This window comes from Tenrec ecaudatus, chromosome 11, assembly GCF_050624435.1.
Source record: "Tenrec ecaudatus isolate mTenEca1 chromosome 11, mTenEca1.hap1, whole genome shotgun sequence".
NCBI lineage: Eukaryota > Metazoa > Chordata > Mammalia > Afrosoricida > Tenrecidae > Tenrec > Tenrec ecaudatus.
In genome coordinates this window covers 238,547-257,767 of record NC_134540.1, presented here as the reverse complement: position 1 = coordinate 257,767, position 19,221 = coordinate 238,547, and the positions used below count along the sequence as shown (strand labels likewise).

Below are 19,221 nucleotides of genomic sequence, written 5' to 3'. Positions count from 1 at the left end.
TGTACAGATGTGCTTTATACAATTGATGTATGTATATGTATGTATTGTGATAAGAGTTGTATGAGCCCCTAATAAAATGTTTTTAAAAAAAAGAAGAAAGAAAGAAAGATAACCCAATCAAAAAATCAGAAAGTAACAAGTGTTGGAGGGGCTGTGGTGAGATAGAAAGTCTCATCCACTTCTGGTGGACCTGTAGATATTTACAGGCACTATGGAAATCAATTTGGTGATTTCTAAAACAGATGGAAATTGAGCTACCATATGATTCAGCAATCCCCTTACTGGGTATATACCCAGAAGAGGCAAGAAACAAACCACGGCCAGACATCTGTGCTCCAATGTTCATTGTGGCACAGTTCACAAATGCAAGGAGTTGGAAACAACCCAAATTTCCACGGATGAATGGATTTTAAAAACTGTGGTACATACAGACAATGGAGCACTACGCATCCCTAAAAAGCAGCAATGAATGCATGAAACACATTGCCACATGCGAAGAACTGGAGGGAAGTTATGCTAAGCGAAGTAAGCCAAGTGCAAAAGGACAAGTACAACATGAGTCCACTGAGATGAGCTTAAAAATGCAAAAGGGGCATAGGGGAAAAGTTTCTATATACATATATTCCTGGGGTGAGGTTGAGGCACTATGGCAGGGGCCCGGCTCAATCCAGGGACACAATATAGCAGCCAACTAAAAATGAGCAGAAAAAGGCGTGGGTGGCGGGGGGGTGGGGGCGGGAGACATGGGTATCAAGGGAAAAGGGCACTATTCACCCAAGGAGGGTGTTTATATCTCCACAGGAAGGGAGGGACCAGATTTCAACCCAGTGCACCTAGACGTGAATGCAACATACTGACATGAAGCAAGGAACCAGTGGAGAGTCTGCAGGGCAGCCTCAATCCAACTATGTGGATATCTTGATTTTCTATGCGAATAAGCTTAATTCACATAAGAATAAGCTTAATTTGGTTTCTCTCTCTCTTTGTATAAGAAAGAGCTTAATATACAAGAGTAATTGAATATTGAGAAAACATCCCAGCCCAGTCCAGATCAAGTCCATAAGTCTGAATATTGGCTCATTTGTCCAAAACCAATCTATAAATTCTTCTTCAGACTCACCCAACACATGCAATGATGCTGAATGCAGGAAGATCACAGGGCAGTGGGTGGAAAGTCTTGTGGATTCAGTAGCAGTGGAGGCATCTCAGCCCTGGCAGGAATAACCAAGTGACTCAGCCAGCTCCAGGGCTCTAGTGTAGCTCCATGTGTCTTGTTTGTGGGTATGTCTCACAGGAAGCAAGTGAGCGTCCCGCCTCCAACGAACGATTTACCTCCTCAGTGCTTCCAAATGAGGTCATCAATCTGCGACCTGATTGACAGGCTAAACTCCACCCCTTCACTCATAAATCTTAAACTGGCAACAGATTATGTTATTACCACAGTATCTCATTTCCTTAAATCATCTTATATCTGAATGTATGTCTTATTGAGCTAATTTTTTTTACTGTTTGCTTAGCGCTCAAAGTACTCAGACAAGGTCTGTACCTTTGAATTCAGTTACTTTTGGGGGAATCTATTTGTCTTCTGAAGCAGTTCGTTTATTGTGCCAACCTGGCTGATAAACACATGTGGGATTAATTGAAGAATGGAGAGATAAATGGCTCCGTGAGCCTTGCCTTTTTTGTATCTTGCTCTTCGATCATTAGACCAGTGTGTTGCTCTGTGCCTCAATTTGCAAGCTATACTACCTGTGGGAACCTAACCCATGGACTACGTCGCTGTAATTTAAGGTTCCTTCAAGACCTGCTTCGCCACACCATTGGAATTTATAGCTCTTGAGCTAGGGACTGTTTGTTGGACCCTATCATCTGGCTGACTGTTGGTGAGCTGCTTTGCTGTTTGCTGCCTGTGCCTGGATTGCCTGAATTGCTCTACAGAGGACTACCCGGCGGCCCTCAAGACTTGAAGGACTGCCAGTGTCTCACAACTATCTCACAGGAGTGAGTTGCACTGAGTCATTTGTACTGCTTTATAATTTAGTTATTTATGTTATATATCTATCTGTATGTATGTGTATATATATTACATATATAATTATTAGCATTGTGGTTTTGTTTCTCTAGAGAACCCTAACACATTTTCCAAAGACGAATATTCAAAGACACTTATGCCTCACTCGATGCTTCTTTTTCCCTGGTTGGTTACTCTTTAACAAGCACGCCTGTTCTCTGGCCTATTACTTCTACTTAATTCTCACTGCAAAGGAGGACAAAGAAAAACATACTAAAAGTCTTAATAACTCAACTCGCTCTTCATTTTTTCCACTATGGACATACTTAATATCCCCCTTTATTTAATCCATTTCAATAACAATTACATTAATTTCTAATTTCTAAAGGAACTCGGCCTTTGTGCTCTGGCTACACAGGGCCCAGTTCACTGTGCTATTTCTTCTTACAATCATCCCCAGGCTCCCATTTTCTCTGACCTCCCACCTGAGCTTGTGGAATTTAGACTATGAATTTCTGACTGAGCCAATTGTGGACCACATCTCCTGGAAACCCAGGTGAGCACACCCCCACCCTTATTCTAGGCCTATGCAGAGGAACCAGGAACTGTGTCTAGATGGTGGAAGGAGGTGGAGCAGGGCTCCTGCAGGCTGTCTGGAGAATTTGTCTGGACAGGGTGAAGTGAGCTGTGCCTCTCTGAGCAGAGTCAATGTGATTAGAAGGAAAGCCACCAAACAAGTCTGACAGATGAGTCACCACGTACCAGAAACAGGGAGGCTGTGAAACTGAACACCCAGGATGTGGCAAGTAAGGAAATAGCTGGGTCCCAGCCAAAAGGAGCCAATGTTTATCTGTTAGCCAACCTGGGACAACAGCTTTTTTTTTTTTGAAAACCCTAGCCCTGAACACAAAAGTCCCTGCCAGACAGATCTAAAGGGCCTGTCAGATCTGGGCAGGGTCTCACTATTTTCACCTTTTCGGTAGCATATTTCTGCTGGGAGACTGTCCCTAGTGTGTACTTACTGCTCAATAAACCTGCTGTGCGGACTCCTCCTTGCTCAGTGACCAGGCACATCTTTAGAATACAATGCTATTTCGCAGTTAGATCTTTTCCAGCTCCAAGAAGGGAAACAGTCCCAGGTCCCAAATGTACAGGCTTTATGCTTTTGCAGGAACACCCAGAAATATGCTCAGGCAGCTCCCAAAGTATCCCACCTAAGCCCACTGCAGGCGTTCTGATTTGTGAAAATACAGCTGACCCAGAAAAAAACAGAAGTTATCTTCAAACCTCACTCTAAAAGGGTCACTGGTCAGAAAAAGGTAAAAGCCCCCAAGGTCCCTAGGAGCCTGACCCATCTTCCAGAGACTTGCTTGGGGCCTCCAGAACTGGAGGGGTGGCTCTACCCCTCTATGTCCTTTACAGAATGTGGTCAGAGGCAAGGGATTCATACTCTAAGTTTAGGAGAAGCGTAAGAGTTTTTTCAAATACCAATGTTGTGTGTTCAGAGAAGTTGTCCATTCTCAATACAACAAACAAAATGACTATTATCTAACTGGCCTAGCTATAAAGGAATGTGATCCTACTCGTACAGTGAAAGGATGGTTGAGGATAAATCACACAGCCGATCAAAGATGCTCACAGAGGAGTGAATTTTGCAAGTGAGATCTACCAAGAAGCAATATATAAACACATTGAACAAGTTGATTTTTTTGCATAGTTATTACTTAATACTTTTTATTAGTAGTATATTTAAATTTTTTTAACAATCTGGTTTTGTGTACCTTTTATTATTATTGTTTAAAAAATCATTTTATTGGGGGCTATCACAATCTATATTGTGTCAAGCACACATTTGTACATGTTGCCATCATTTTCTACTTGAGCCCTTGGTATCAGCTTCTCATTTTCCCCCTCCCTCCTTCCCTCATGAACCCTTGATAATTTTTAAAATATTATTTTTACAATCTTATAGTGACCGATGTTTCACTTCACCCAAATGTTCTGTTGCCCATCCCCCTGGGAGGGGGTTATAGATATATCACTGTGATGGGTTTCCCCTTTTTATCCCACACCTTCACCTTACCCTCCTAGTATCACTACTCTCAATATTGGTCCTGAGGGGTATATCTGTCCTGGATTCCTTTTGTTTCCAGCTCTTATCTGTACCCATGTACATGCTCTGGACTAGTCAGATTTGTACCCATGTACATGCTCTGGACTAGTCAGATTTGTAAGGTAGAATGGGGGTCATGATGGGGGTGGAGGAAGCATTAAAGAACTAAAGGAAAGTTATGTTTCATCGGTGCTACACTGCACCCTGACTGGCTCGTCTCCTCCCCGAGACCCTTCTGTAAGGGGATATCCAATTGTCTATAGAAGGGCTTTGTGTGTCCCCTCTGCACTCCCCCTCATTCACAATGATATGATTTTTTTGTTCTGGGTCTTTGATACCCGATACCTGATCCCTTTGACATCTCGTGATCACATAGGCAGGTGTGCTTCTTCCAGGTGGACTTTATTGCTTCTCAGCTACATGGTTGCTTATTTATCTTTAAGCCTATAAGACCTCAAACACTATATCTTTTGATAACAGGGCATCATCAACTTTGTTCACAACATTTGCTTATGCACCTACTTTGTCTTCAGCGATCGTGTCGGGAAGGTGACCATCATGGAATGCCAGGTTATTAGAACAAAGTGTACTTGTGTTGAGGGAGTACTTGAGTAGAGGCCCAAAGCCCATCTGCTACATTAATGCTAAACCTTTAAATATATGTACATATTTCCCTATCATCATATATAGTTTACACATGCCTATATTTAGACCTCTATAAAGGCCCTTTTCCTCCTAGTTCTTTCCTCTATTTCCTTTGACTTTCCTCTTGTCCCGCTATCATGTTCAGCCTTCATTTGGGTTTCAGTAATTCCTCTCAGTTACATTGCCATTCATCAAGCCCTACTAGCCATGCTACACCCTCCTCACCATTGATTTCAGACCACTTGTTGTTCCTTTATCCCTGGGTTTGTTAACACTCACTTTCTTTTACCCTACCTTTCCTCTCCCAGGACACCCGGATCCATTGTTCCCATTGTTTTCTCATCTGGATTATTTATCCCACCTTTCTTATCTAGATAGACATGCAGAGACAATAATAAGCACAAAAACAAGACAGAGCAAAATGAAACAAAATAAAACAAAATGACAAAAAAAGAAAAGCCTATAAATAGTTCAAGGTCTGTTTCTTGACTTTTAGGGGTGTTTTCCAGTCACATCAAATGGGGTGCCACACCTTGGCCCCACAATCTATTTTTTTGTAAAAGGCTTTCCAAAGTCCTTTATTAGCCCCTCTAGGCTGCGAGCTGCACTTGGCAGGGGTGGGCTGGGAGGTTGTCCCAGCCTGGAGTCTTCCTGTCCCTGGTGTCCCTGTTCCCAAGGCCTAGCCAGGACAGGTGTCGTCATCCAACCTGCCACTTGGAATGCTCTTTGGCATACTCCTTGAGGTAGTTCCAGCTCTCCCTGGAGTAGTCCCAGGGCTTGGAGGGGGCCACCGACAGCACTGACATCACCCTCAGGACACCTGAATTCCAGGAATCACGGGAAGGAAAAGTTCAACTTTGGAGGGGGAGGTAGCTATGACATCTGTTTGCTGGCTCACGTACTGGCTGAACTGGTGGTATATGGCTGGGGGGACCACCTCCTAGGCTTTTTGAAGGACAGCCGGCTTTTGTGGCGAGGGCTCATTAGCTGCTGGTCGTACTCCAAGTAGACGGCGCCCCCTGCCACACTGCCCTTGATGAGAAACCTCATCACCGACCATGCCTGGCCCACCATTGCCAGCCCCACAGTCTATTTTTGGTATTCTCTGGGGACTTCGTTGCTCTCTTCCCCTTGCTGTTCTGTTGCATGCCCTTAGTGTTTTGCTTCAGTGTGGTGGGGTCAGATTGAGAACAATTCCTGTACTATCTCCAGTGTTGTCCCCCATAGAGCTATGGGTCAGTGAGGCTCATGGTGAGGCTGGCCCTACGGTCCTATTTACATTGGCTACTCTGAGCAGGAATATTGTCCTTAGAGCTTGGTAGCTCTTTTATTATTCATATGCTTACTGAAGTACTAAATGTATGAAATAGCAAACCACCTTTTGGAATATCTTTTGCTAAACATAAAATAGCCAGTAGGGCAAAGAACTGGTTGTTAAGTTGTTTAAGTCTCACCACCAGTTGCATTCTCCCCTGCTTAGTGAATACCGTCTTTTGGTTGGAGGTGGGTTAATCTTAACTTCTGAAGGGAAGCTGCAATGGTTTGTTCATGAATTCTACCAGAACCCCAAGATCAGTGCATAAGAGGAGCACTGGATGCCTCAGCTAGACACTGTCGCACAGAGTAGCATCAAATTCAAAATGATGATAATTTCAGGGAATAATGATCAATGGATCCAAAGTTAATAGACAAAATAAAATGTTAATAGATGAAGTAAGTTATTTATAAAGCCTCAAAAAGCACCTCCCGATGAGAATTTAAAAACTACAAAGGGTAAAATTCTTAACTTTTCGCGGGCTGCGCGGTGTGCTCGACGTAGTGCCGCCGCCTCTACCCGTGCAGCAGCCGCCGCCGCTGGGGCTGCCGCCGAGCCGAGGGACATGGAGCGCGGCAGCGACAGCAACAGGGCGGCTGAGAGCCGGGCGGCGGCGTCCCTCCTCACCCATCACCTCTCGCTCTGAGGCCCCGAGGCCTCCCTACTCTCCGAACCCTCCTTCCCTCCCTCCCCGCCGCCAGGTGGGGCCGGGCGCGGGGTGCGTGCCGCGGGCGGGGGAGGGGCGGCCGGCGCGCACCGAACCAGGGCTCCCGGGCGGGGGGGGGGGGGGGGTGCGTGCGGCGGTGGCGCGGCGCGCGGGGCGGCCCCTCCCCTGCAGCCTGGCGCGTGCCGGCCGGGCCGCACCGCTGCGGGCGCCGCGCTGGGGCCATGTCCGCCTTCTGCCTGGGCTTGGCCGGCCGCGCTTCAGCACCCGCGGAGCCGGACAGCGCCTGCTGCATGGAGCTGACCGCTGCGGCTGGCCGGGGAGGTCTTTGCGAGCCCCACCGCCGCCGCCGCCGCCGCCCTGGTCTCCTTCGCTGGGTCCCGGGGGACCTGGAACTGGCGTTAGAGGAGGAGCTGGCACTGCTGGCTGCCGGGGAGCGGCCGTGCGATCCTGGGGAGCAGCCTCAGACCGAACCGGCCGAGGGGGCCGGGCCGCGGGTGCCACCCGCTCAGGACCCCGAGCTGCTGTCGGTGATCCCGCAGAAGGAAAAGGACCTGGTGCTGGCAGCCCGGCTGGGCAAGGCGCTGCTGGAGAGGAGCCAGGACATGAGCCGGCAGTACGAACAAATGCACAAGGAGCTGACCGACAAGTTGGAGCACTTAGAACAAGAAAAGCATGAACTAAGACGACGATTTGAGAACCGAGAAGGAGAATGGGAAGGGCGAGTTTCCGAGTGGAAAGCGATGTGAAGCAGCTCCAGGACGAGTTGGAGAGGCAGCAAGTCCACCAGTGGGAAGCAGATCGAGAAAAAACCGGGGCAGTGCAAGAGCTGTCTGAACAGAACCAAAGGTTACTGGATCAAATCAGCAGGGTGAGTCGTGAGTTAAGAACTTAGAAGGGAAATTTCTGAGAGTTGAAACAGCTCCTATTAAAATGCCAGTCAGGCAGGCAGTAACAGCAATCCTGATTTTGGTTGCCTTTGGACTTGCTATTGGCAAGCTCGGTATCTTCTAAGAGAAAGACTGGGTTGAGCTGAACTAGAAGTCTGGAGCCAAGACCAGTCCTTGTCATTAACCAGCTGTTAGACTTTGACAAATCATGTTAGTTTGGAGTTTTCTTATTTAAGGTTGAGAAAAGAGATGTGTGCCTCTGTACCTTAAAAAAAATTCTTAACTTTTCAGTGGGTAAAAGTGGAAAACATGGAAGCAAAGAAAAACCAATTAGCCAAAAACCACTCTCAATCCAAATATAAGATCAGCATATTTTATTGCAATTTAACACCAATTTAAAGTTTAAAACCATAAACTCATATATGTTCAAGGCTGCTCACTACATCCTTACTTGTGATAAAAAAAGATTTTAGGTAAAATTTAGCGTGACCTGAGAAAGTACACAGCTGCTCATGAGACTGAACAATTATCCATTTATTAAGGCAGATATATACTTACAATGAAACTGTTTCCCCAAATGCACAAAGTAATTTTCATGATCCCTTCTTTTGCATTTCTGTTGCCTTCTTACTCACTGAGATGCTTTCTCTTATGAGAGACTTGAAGGAACTTTTAGTTTGAAGCATCAGTATGTGGAAAACCATCCTTCCTTAAGACTTCTTTGTACCACAAGTGTGCTTGTGCATAGAAAAATCTGAGGACCAACGAAAGGTTTTGCCGCATTCCTTACACTCATAAGGCCTCTCTCCACTGTGAATTCGCCAATGCCTGATGAGGGATGAATAGTGAGAAAAGGATTTGCCACATTCTTTACATTTATAAGGCTTCTCTCCACTGTGAATTATCATGTGTTTAATGACATTTGAGGACACACTAAAGGCTTTCCCACATTCCTTACATCCATATGGCTTCTCCCCACTGTGAGTTCTCATATGACTATTGAGGGATGAAGACCGAACAAAGGCTTTCCCACATTCCTGACATTCATAAGGCCTCTCTCCACTGTGACTTCTCATATGTGCAATAAGGCCTGAAGACTGAAGAAAGGCTTTCCCACATAACTTACATCCATATGGCTTCTCTCCACTGTGAGTTCTCATATGACAATTGAGGGATGAAGACTGAACAAAGGCTTTCCCACATTCCTGACATTCATAAGGCCTTTCTCCATTGTGACTTCTCATATGTGTACGGAGGTGAGAGGGATAGCGAAAGGCTTTGCCACATTCTCTACATTCATGGGGTTTCTTTCCGGTAACAGTCTGCACTGGGGTCCTGGGGTAAGGAGGCCAACTGCACACTTCCTCACATCCCTTGTATTGACAGGAACCATATTCAAAGTGAGAGCTGATATGGTGTGTAAGTAATGAATGATCCATGGAGGATTTTTCATACTGAAGGTAAGATGAGTAGGCTTCTATAGGAGTTCTTCTGAGCACAGAGACATCTAGAACCCAGCTGAAGGACTGTCCACACTGAGAGTCTTCATTGACATCACTGACATTCTCTATCATATGCCTTCTGTTAAAAACCAGCAACAAACAAATATTATATATTTTTTAGTTTTGACAATACTACTCATAGTAAACACATTATATTTTTTACCTTGAATTATTTCACATTTCAGATTAAATAATCTGACAAATAATCTACCATTATTCTCATTCTATTTCTAAACTTTGGTCGTTTTTAATTGTAGTTAAGTGAAATTTTTTAATTATTCAGTATTTCACAAACTTATGAACTCACTAAATGGCAAAATCATCTATCAAAACAAACCTAATAGTAACAATAGTTTGAGATGCGTGCACCATATGTGTTACTATGCATGCAAGTATTTCTGTAGGGGTACAGTTTAGCCTGCCAGGCCTTGGGAACCTCCCCCTCTCTCTCCGCCTTCAGTTTCCTACTGGCTGACCCTAATTGCTACCAGAAACACCATCTCTGGATTCAGACAACTTTGCAGCCACAGGTTTGTGATCTTCCTGCATTTTGCATCACTGCTTGTGGCAATAAGAGTCTGAAGAGGGGCTTGTGGACTAGGATTGGATTTACGTACTTAAGTTATACTATGCTGGGATGTTTCTTTGATAGAATATTAATTATTGATAGAAAGCTTTTTTAAAAAAATCATTTAATTGGGGGTTCATACAAGTCTTATCACAATCCACACATACACCCATTGTGTCAAGCACATTTGTACATTTATTCCCCTCATCATTCTCAAAACATTTGCTTTCTACTTGAGCCCTTGGTATCAGTTCCTCGTTTTTTTTTCCCTTCCTCCCTGCTCCCCATGAAGAAACGCTCTTTCTTACACATATATGAATGTCTCTAGGTTTGTGCCTCTAGTTTACCCAACCTAACACATTATGGTACCTGGAGAGTGGGGTACTACAGAAACAAATCATTATAATGACCTCTGCCTTATGATAGGTTTTCTTCATTGGCTAGCCAGAGGTCGGATAGGGCCACACTATTCACGGGGTTGGTTTCTGCAAAGGACATTTGAAGTGAAGGTTTTGAATCTTAAAAGTTGCTTTTGGTTATGCCCGTCTCAAAGGGTCAAAATGAATATGATTAATGTGAATTGCCCCAGGAACTTCTCTGGAGCCATGCTGCTTAGTCCAAATGGATGACTGAAGGTCTGGCCCTGGCTTGATGCAGCCAGAGGCTTATGGCCATATTACATATGAATGGGGTATTTTAGATTAGAAAAAATTCATTTTGACTATTTTGATAATTGAGTTTAGCACCTAGGTATGCAAGGATTATACTGTTTTCTTCTGTTTATTGTTATTGATATACTGTATGATAGAAATGATTTTTTGTAAGTATGAATAGAGTGTTTCTAAATTCACTGCCTTCAACCATTAAATTGGTTCTAATAAATGGGTATATATAGGAAATGTCTAAAAACATGCATAGAAAAGATATGCCTTTGAGGGCTCAGGACTCATTAGAAATGACGTGCTTAGAGAGCAATGGGCGCACTGAAGAGGGAAAAGGGGGAAAAAAGCGTTTGGCCTTTTTGAATTTGAACTGGCACTTTGCTCCTGAATCTGGAAAACCGTGTGTCAGTCTGGAGTGACTAGAGAATCAAATTCACAGGCACTCATATGAATATAAGAAAGCGCTTACTATAAGGAGTAACTGCATATTAAGAAAACATCCCAGCCCAATAAAGATCAACTCCAGAACCCCTATGTCCAATATCACCATATACATTCCTCTCTTGAGACTCAAGCAACACATGCAATGATGCCAAATGCTGGAAGATCACAGGCCAAGGGATGGAAAGTCTTGTGGATCCAGTGGCTATGGAAGTGTCTCAGGAATGGCATGAGTCTCCATCAATGTGTCTCCATGTGGCTTGTCAACAGGAATGTCAAGCAGAGAGTGAGGATCTGGCTTCCAGTGAGCTATTTATCTTTTTAGCACCTCCCAATGAGGTGACCAATCTATGACCTGATTGACAGGCTAATCTCCACCCCTTCACTCATAACAGTCTCAAGTTGACAACTGCTTACCGTTTACACTTGAGTATAAGCCAACCTGAATATCAGGCAAGGCACCCAATTTTGCCACAAAAACTGCAATAAAAATGTGCTGAAAAACTCCGCATATACACGAGTATACACGGTACCTAACTACCACGGACCACCCTTTGTTAACTTGACACTTTCACACAACTCTTTAGCCCTATATAATTTCACACAAGCAATAATAAAATCATATCTGTACCTAACAGGATAAAATTCAAATGCACACAATTAAAAAATGTGCCCCCCTCATTTAAACATAACATTCTATAAGTGGGCAAGAGAAAACTATCCTTTATTTATGTGAACACCCACACCACAATCCTATGAAGATAATCTCCCACCTATGAGAGTTTGTCAGCCAACCACTTCATGCCTTTATCTCCCCAGTTTGGGTATCCAATTTCTGTACTGCCCTCGTACATCAACTTAGTGCTCTGAGGAGAAAAATCTTAATTTTTGATGTGAAGAACCTTCATTGTAGTTGGAACCTGTGCAGTCTGCATCCAAAAGCAAATTCAAAGCAGAACAGGCCATCCATATAATTGACAGCAATATGCAACAGTTCACAAGCTCAAAAAATCTCTCCATCTGGTTGGGTTCTGGTCACCCCAACGTGGGCTGCCTCACTTAGTCTCAACAGGGTGCCCATTGGCTGCCTTGCCTTTAGACCCTGGGCCCTGTCATAGATTCTCAACAAACCTAGCACCCTTCAGACCAGTCAACCTGCTCTCATCTTCTCTAGTCCCTGTGAACCAGGTCCATGGGTGGCAGTGGCCAGACTCAACTCGTCTCTTTATTCATTCAACAAGTGGGCTCAGGTGGTCACCTAGCAAGCATTTCAGCCCGCCTACAGACTCCCTTTAACATCAGTCCCAGAGAGGAAAGTTTCTTTATGGCTACAAATTTTTTCCAGCTAATGACACAAACCACTAGTTCAAAATTCAAAAAGCCAAAGAATTCCATTAATCTTCAATCAATCAATAGCCCCCTAAGCAAGTCTCTTCACCTTAAAAAAGTGGTTCTCAACCTTCCTAATGCCACGACACTTTAATACAGTTCCTCATGTTGTGGTTACCCTCTACCCATAAAACTATTTTCGTTGCTACTTCATAACTGTAATTTTGCTACTATTACAAATCATAATGTAAACATCTGATATGCAAGATGTATTTTCACTGTTACAAATTGAACATAAAGCATAGTGATTAATCAAAAAACAATATATAATTATATACTATGAAATATTTATTTCAAATTACAAATAAATGAAATTTTGCCTTGAAGCATGGTGTAGCATGGGTAACAAACAGTCTTCACATCAGGAACTCATGTATGGTGTCTCTACATATGGACAGACCCGCCTGGAGACAAATAACAGAGCGGTGTCTTGGTTCCTACGACCACCGGAAATATGTTTTCCAATGGCCTTAGGTGACCCCTGTGAAAAGGTTATTCGAACCCCCCAAAGGGGTCGCGACCCACAGGTTGGGAACCGCTGCCTTAGAATGTCCTGAGCACTGAAGACACTGGGTAGGGCATATCCTTTTAGAGTCTCCTTTGCAGGTCTGTCCTAACCCATTTAAATTCCAATTTCATGGTTGAAGGCAAGTAATCTTATAAGCTCTCTATTTTTACTTCCCAATAATCATTTCTATCTATCGTCATATCAATAACAGACAGAAGAAAATAGTATAAACCTAGTAGTACAGGCAAATCCTAAATGCAATTATTAAAACAGTCAAGTTCAATCCTTATCTATCTTAATCCTTATCTAAACTATTCCATTGATACAAAGTAGGGCCTTAGGACCCTGATTGAATCAAGCCAGGCCCAGGCTTTCTGTCACCCATTTTGACCTTCTGTCAGCCATTTTCGCTAAGCAACATGGTCTCTGAGAACTTCAAGTGACAATTTCACCCTGAGCTCTAAATATATGTTAATCACATTCATTTTCACCATTTCTAACAGGAATAACCAAAGAAGAGAATCAAAACTTTAGCTTCCCATATTTTTTTCTAAAAACGACCCAGTAAACTGCAGCCAAAGAAGAAAAACTACCAGGAGGCAAGGGTCAAACAAGCATCCACTCTCCATCTCTAGGGTTTGTTTATCTAGTAACCCACTCCCAAGGAAGAGGGACTTATGAAACACTACGCTGGGCTGTTTCCTTAATAAACAATGACTTTGTGATATAAAGCATTTTCCTTCACACATGAGGGTCTCTGGATTTGGCTCTCTAGTTAACACAGCAAAACACATATACATATGAGCGGATTCTAAAAGATCTTGGAAAATTAGATTACATTTACATTTACCACTAACTTTTTTAAAACGCTAATGAAAACATTTCAATCCCACTATAGCATCTTCAAACTCTCTTTTGAAACACTGTTCGATCTCAAGTGAATGACACTCACCTCCCACATGCAGTCTGGTCTTTATTCTGATCTTCAGTGACATGCAATTCACAGATTTCTTGAACCGTAGGGGACCAGGTGTCATTTTTCATGTACTGTATTGTATTTTCAGTGGACAGATTTTTTCCATCAGCAAGGTTTTGAGAGACTGAAAAAAAAAAGAGATTTAAGTTAATGTTAAAAGTAAAGCATTACTCAGAAGGGAAAGGTTGCTGTGAGAAAAAAAAAGATTTTAATACATTTTCCTGTTTCATACTGAAACCACGGTCAAAGAGCAATTCAACAGGAGATAGTGCCATGAAGACTGAGATTGACAAATGGAACGCAATGGGAAGAAGAAAGCAGACAGATTTTTGACACAATCCCCATGGAACATGAAGAGAGGAATGAGGGCCACCTTTCTCTGTGAGCACTGGTGTGTTGGAAGGAAAGTCAGAGAAGCAAGCTCAATCTCTGTGCTTGCTCAACCCAAAAGAGACCAGTTCAAACTGACTTCTTCAAATCTCATTCCCTCCATACAGGCCTGGTCCTTCAGAGGCTTCTTCCCTCCTGCAGCCCTCAACACTGGCGGTGCTGGAAGTGCTACCTGCACTCTCCTCAGGTCTTCCTCTGGCTACTCGGGGACAACAGATGTGTGTGGCTGACCTGCTGCTCGTGGAGAAAGACCTATCATAGAGAAGACAATAGTTAAGGAACACTTTCCTGACACTGGGTCACCGTTTTCTTAGCCCAGGTGTCCAGAGTGTAGGGAAGTGTAAATTCATCTTGTCAATATACCTTATCTAATATGTGACAGACATAGTAAGCCTCAATGCAATTCTTAGACCACAAATATTCTCTCCATGTGTACAACATTAGAAGAAACAAAGCATTCAGTCACAACTGAAATACGATATCCCTGTAACACTCAGAGTCTCTATTCATGGAGAAGCCAAGACAAGATGCTCCAAAGGGCACATAACATACTACACTTGTCCCATTTATCAACGTCCTCTCATCACTGGGCCCACACTGAGGAGTACCAACAATGGGTATGGCATATGTGATCACAGAGAAGGCGATTTTTAAAAAGAAGTCATCCATACCTACAGAGGCCAGGTTTCTGACGGTTTCCATCATCACGTCTCTATAGAGTTTCCTCTGAGAAAGATCCAGCAAAGCCCACTCTTCTTGAGAAAAGTCCACAGTCACATCTTCAAGGGCCACTGCATCCTGAAACACCCACATATTCTGGTTCAGCAAGTTACCTTGTAGTTCTCAAGTAGATAGAAAATGGTGGGGCCATAAGAAACAATAGAGGCCGCGCACATGCGCAGCCAGCGCCCGCAACCTCCCTGCCCCTCCTGCAACGCTCTACTCTGAGCTCCTTCCTGGCTCTCCAATCTGACTGCCCGCCACGGCCACAGAAGCAGCCCTTGATGGCGCCATGAAAGAACATGTGATTAACGAGGAGTATAAAATATGGAAAAAGTACACCCCTTTTCTTTACGATTTGGTGATGACCCATGCTCTGGAGTGGCCCAGCTTAACTGCACAGTGACTTCGCAGATGTAACCAAACCAGAAGGGAAAGATTTCAGCATTCATCGACTTGGGCACACATACATCGGATGAACATAACCACCTTGTAGTAGCCAGTGTGCAGCTCCTTAATGATGAGGCTCAGTATAATGTCTCACACTACAACAGTGAGAAAGGAGAATTTGGAAGGCTGGACTCTGTCAGTGGCAAGATTGAAATAGAAATCAAGGTCAACCATGACAGAGACGTAAACTGGGGCTTACGTGCCCCAGAATCTTGCAACCAAGACTCCATCCAGATGTTCCTGTGTTTGACAACACAAAACACCCTTCTAAACCAGACCCTTCTGGAGAGTGTAGCCCAGACTTGCATCTCTGGACAGCAGAAGGAAGGCTACGAACATTTGTGGAACCCAAATCTCAGCAGGCACCTGCTTCGTGCTTCACATGATCATACCACCTGCCTGTGGGACATCAGTGCTGCTCCAAAGGAAGGAAAAGTGGTGGATAAGTGGTGGATACAAAAACCATTTTTGCTGGACATACTGCAGTAGCTGAAGATGTTTCTTGACATCCTACTTCACGAGTCTCTGTTTGGGTTGGTGGATGATGATGATCAGAAGCTCACGATCTGGGATACTCATTCAAACAATGCTTCCAAACCAAGCTAATCAGTTGGTGCTCACACTGCTGAAGTGAACTGCCTTTCTTTCAATCCTAATAATGAATTCATTCTTGCCACAGGATCAGCTGAGAAGACTGTTGCTTTGTGGGAGCTGAGAAATGTGAAACTCAAGTTGCATTCCTTTGAATCACATGAGGATGAAATGTTCCAGGGTCACCTCACAATGAAACTATTTGGGCTTCCAGTGGCACTGATCGTAGACTGAATGTCTGGGACTGAAGTAAAATTGCAGAGGAACAATCCCCAGAAGATGCTGAAGATGAAAATGGACCAGAGTTGTTTCTTCATGGTGGTCACACTGCCAAGATACCCGACTTCTGGAATCCCAATGAACCGTGGGTGATTGGGTCTATATCAGAAGATAACATCTTGCAAGCGTGGGAGATGGCGAGAACATTTACAATGATGAAGACCCTGAAGGAAATGTGGATCCAGAAGGACAGGGGTCCTAAATGTTCTGTACTTGTGATTTTAGGCTCCCCCTTTTTTCTCTCAACCAAGAGATTGATTTTGAACACTGGGTTTGAGGTGAGACTATGTTTGGCTGCACCTTTTTAGGCACCATCAACAATGCCCTTAGCCCAAATCACGTGTTGTCTAAATGTTAACTGGGAGACTTGATTTAGCAAAAGCACAGACTTGTAATAAAATTTTCTTCAGAAATTTTCTAGAAAGAAACCCAGGCCTAAAGTAGCCACCCAAAGGGGAGATATATATATATAGTTTTTTTTATGCTATGATCCCAAGTTTTTCTGACTCATTTAAGTCAAGGTTAGAGTGGGGTAGGTGTCTGAACCAGGAATTATAATGCTGCAAGGTATCATTCTTACTCAGGAAGCAGGGAGAGTCCAGTCCTAGAAAGGCCTCCTCCAGAATCTTCACACCTAACTTGCCAGGATGCAACCTTCCCATGCGGCTCAGTCTCTCCACTCCTTCAGTGAAGTCAAAACTACTCATGTTCCTCTTTTCCATATATTTTTGCTTGTAAGTTTATTTCTTAAACTGACTACATATTCTTTCTTTCCTTTCTGTGAAATGGTTGTTTTCATTTTGGTGTTGGATTTTTTTTTCCTTTTTTGGTGTTGGATTTTTTTTTCCTTTTTTGGTGTTGGATTTTTTCTGCAACTTGGGACCACCAAGTTGTAAGGAGATGTTTTTACCTGCCAATTGGACCACAGGTAGACTGTCCAGTTAAGTTGAGAGGAGTGCATTGATAGCTGATACTTTTCAAATTAAATTAATCTTGGATGAGTTTTTTAAAAAACAGAACGTTAGTCTTTGACCACTAGTTGGATAGCATCTCCCCTTTGGGCGACCTGTTTCACGAGCAGGCCTGTTGCTCTCCATGACTAATGGAATAAACACTTTCCTACAGAAAGAAAAATGTTTTGAAACGATGATGGCAACATATGTACTCTCAGGGAAAGCCAGCCCCTAACACATCATTACGGGTCCGGTAGGCGCAATTGTACAGCGATAATAAGTAAAGATCATAGTAAAGTTATAGAGAGCATGAGAGACAGAAGTGAAGTCCTGAAATAAATGGAGTCAGTCACGATTCATGGTGCATGCTCACCTCAGCCCCGCTGATGGTCCACGTGGAGGGAGAGAGAGATTTAATACTAGCCCAGGCCCCTTTTATATTCTCTGAGGACGTGCAAGCCCCCTAATTACAGGTGAGGACCCACGTCACTAGAAAGGGCTGTCCTATGGATAATACAGTAATGAGAGGAGGGTGGTCTAAGGACATACACACAATAGGAAGGGGAGGGATTGGGGTTATACATGGGACAAGATGGGCAGATCCTAGGTTTAGGATGGCAGCTTAACTTTGACCTATTCCCTAGATCTCCATAGGAACCATTATCAGTAGGGTATAAACCCCACCTTCTGGAACCAAATAGATGTCTGCAGGCATCCGTTATCTTTAACAGCAGGGAGTTGGGCCTGCCATATAGTCTGGCAACTGATCACGCTCTGGGAGAATGTCTGAGCATCTGGCCTCCCCCCACAATGTACCAATGTGCTTGACACAATGGATTCATGTATGGATTGTGGAAACAGCTGGAAGAGTCACCAATAAAATGATTTAAAAACCCAAAAAAGTTACCATGTAGTTCAGTGTGTGAAAGGAGGGGGAGGATAAGAGTCCTGGGGACTGAGATTTCCTAGAGATTTGACGCGAGTTCAGTCCTACTAATGGCTAATCTAGGGTTTAACAATGGCTCCATCACTTCACTGTCTAGGTTTACTTCCTCACGTGGTATCTCAAACACTTAATTCTTCCACTACAGTGAGAGCATCTCCCCACAGAGTGACTGTGGCCCTGTACAATCTCATTACTCTCCATTGTGATGGTTCAGAAAAGAGAACACACGACATAAATTAGATAAATGCTCTAAAATTTAGTCCCTATGCCCACCCTTGATCATCTGTTCCATTCATGAGGAAGGGTGCGCTGTTCACATCCTTCCACAGGATGAACTCGAGTATTTATGAATTACAGGTGGAAGCAGGATGAGATATTAACTAGTAGCAAGCACTGCAGAAACGCAGTTTTTCCCTCGGCCCCTTACCATCCTTGGGAGGCCCAGTGGCCTGCAGGACAAAGGGCAACTCAAAGCCCTGACCTCACAGTATTCGTTTTCAAGAACGTCAAGTGATCAAGAACTGACAGACCAGCTGCCGAAAAGAGAATGTTATTTTGGTGAACTGTGACATTTTGCACCTACTCTTTAAAAACTCTACAGTTGCACTTTGTGCACTCTGCCCCTTCACAGCACGCAGCATTAATCAAAAAATAAACGGAACCCGGTTCAAAGATAGATAAAGGAAGAATCCACATTTCATCACAGTTTTCAAACTCTGAGACACACTACTGTACAGCAATCATTGCTGCCTGCTCCTCTGAGCAGACAGACACCCAGAGAGTGCACAAATACACCCATGTTCCATGACGACACGTGAGTGGCCAATCTCTGAAGAACCACAACAGCAAGCCCTTGTGTTTGCTGACTATGTGTTTTACTAAGTTCACTGAAGCGCAGAGGCTTTGGCTGCTAAACTGTACATGAGCATCAGGAAAGAGAGACTAACACTCCAGCCAGTGAGATGTTCCCATCCATCATTTATCATGTTTTCAGTCTCAAAACAGGCCCTTCAGCCTCTCTGGGAAGTTGATTCATGACACACAGCAAGCGAGGCAGAGGAATAGCAGAGCACACTCACCCTGTGTGAGTCCCTGGGTGGCACAGGCAGTTAAGCCTTCAGCCACAAAAGGTTAGAGGGTGAAGGCCAGAGAAAGGCTGAAAAAATGAACCACAGAGAGTTCTATGGAGTGCAGTTTTACTCTGAAAC

The 19,221-nt window shown here is 43.9% G+C and overlaps 1 protein-coding gene and 2 pseudogenes across 1 annotated transcript in view; 1 reads left to right on the top strand and 2 right to left on the bottom strand.

Moving 5' to 3' along the window:
* Positions 1-19,221, bottom strand: part of LOC142461119 (uncharacterized) — a 73,138-nt gene that overhangs the window by 36,641 nt on the left and 17,276 nt on the right. Inside the window, exons 3-5 of the mRNA XM_075562737.1 lie at positions 14,746-14,872; positions 13,661-13,808; positions 8,366-9,219 (exon numbers count right to left, since the gene is read on the bottom strand). Coding sequence (XP_075418852.1) covers positions 8,366-9,219; positions 13,661-13,808; positions 14,746-14,872 — 1,129 coding nt within the window. The remainder of the gene's footprint in view (positions 1-8,365; positions 9,220-13,660; positions 13,809-14,745; positions 14,873-19,221) is intronic.
* Positions 5,468-5,843, bottom strand: LOC142461532 (MICOS complex subunit MIC13 pseudogene; annotated as a pseudogene).
* On the top strand, positions 15,072-16,316 carry LOC142461122 (histone-binding protein RBBP4 pseudogene; annotated as a pseudogene).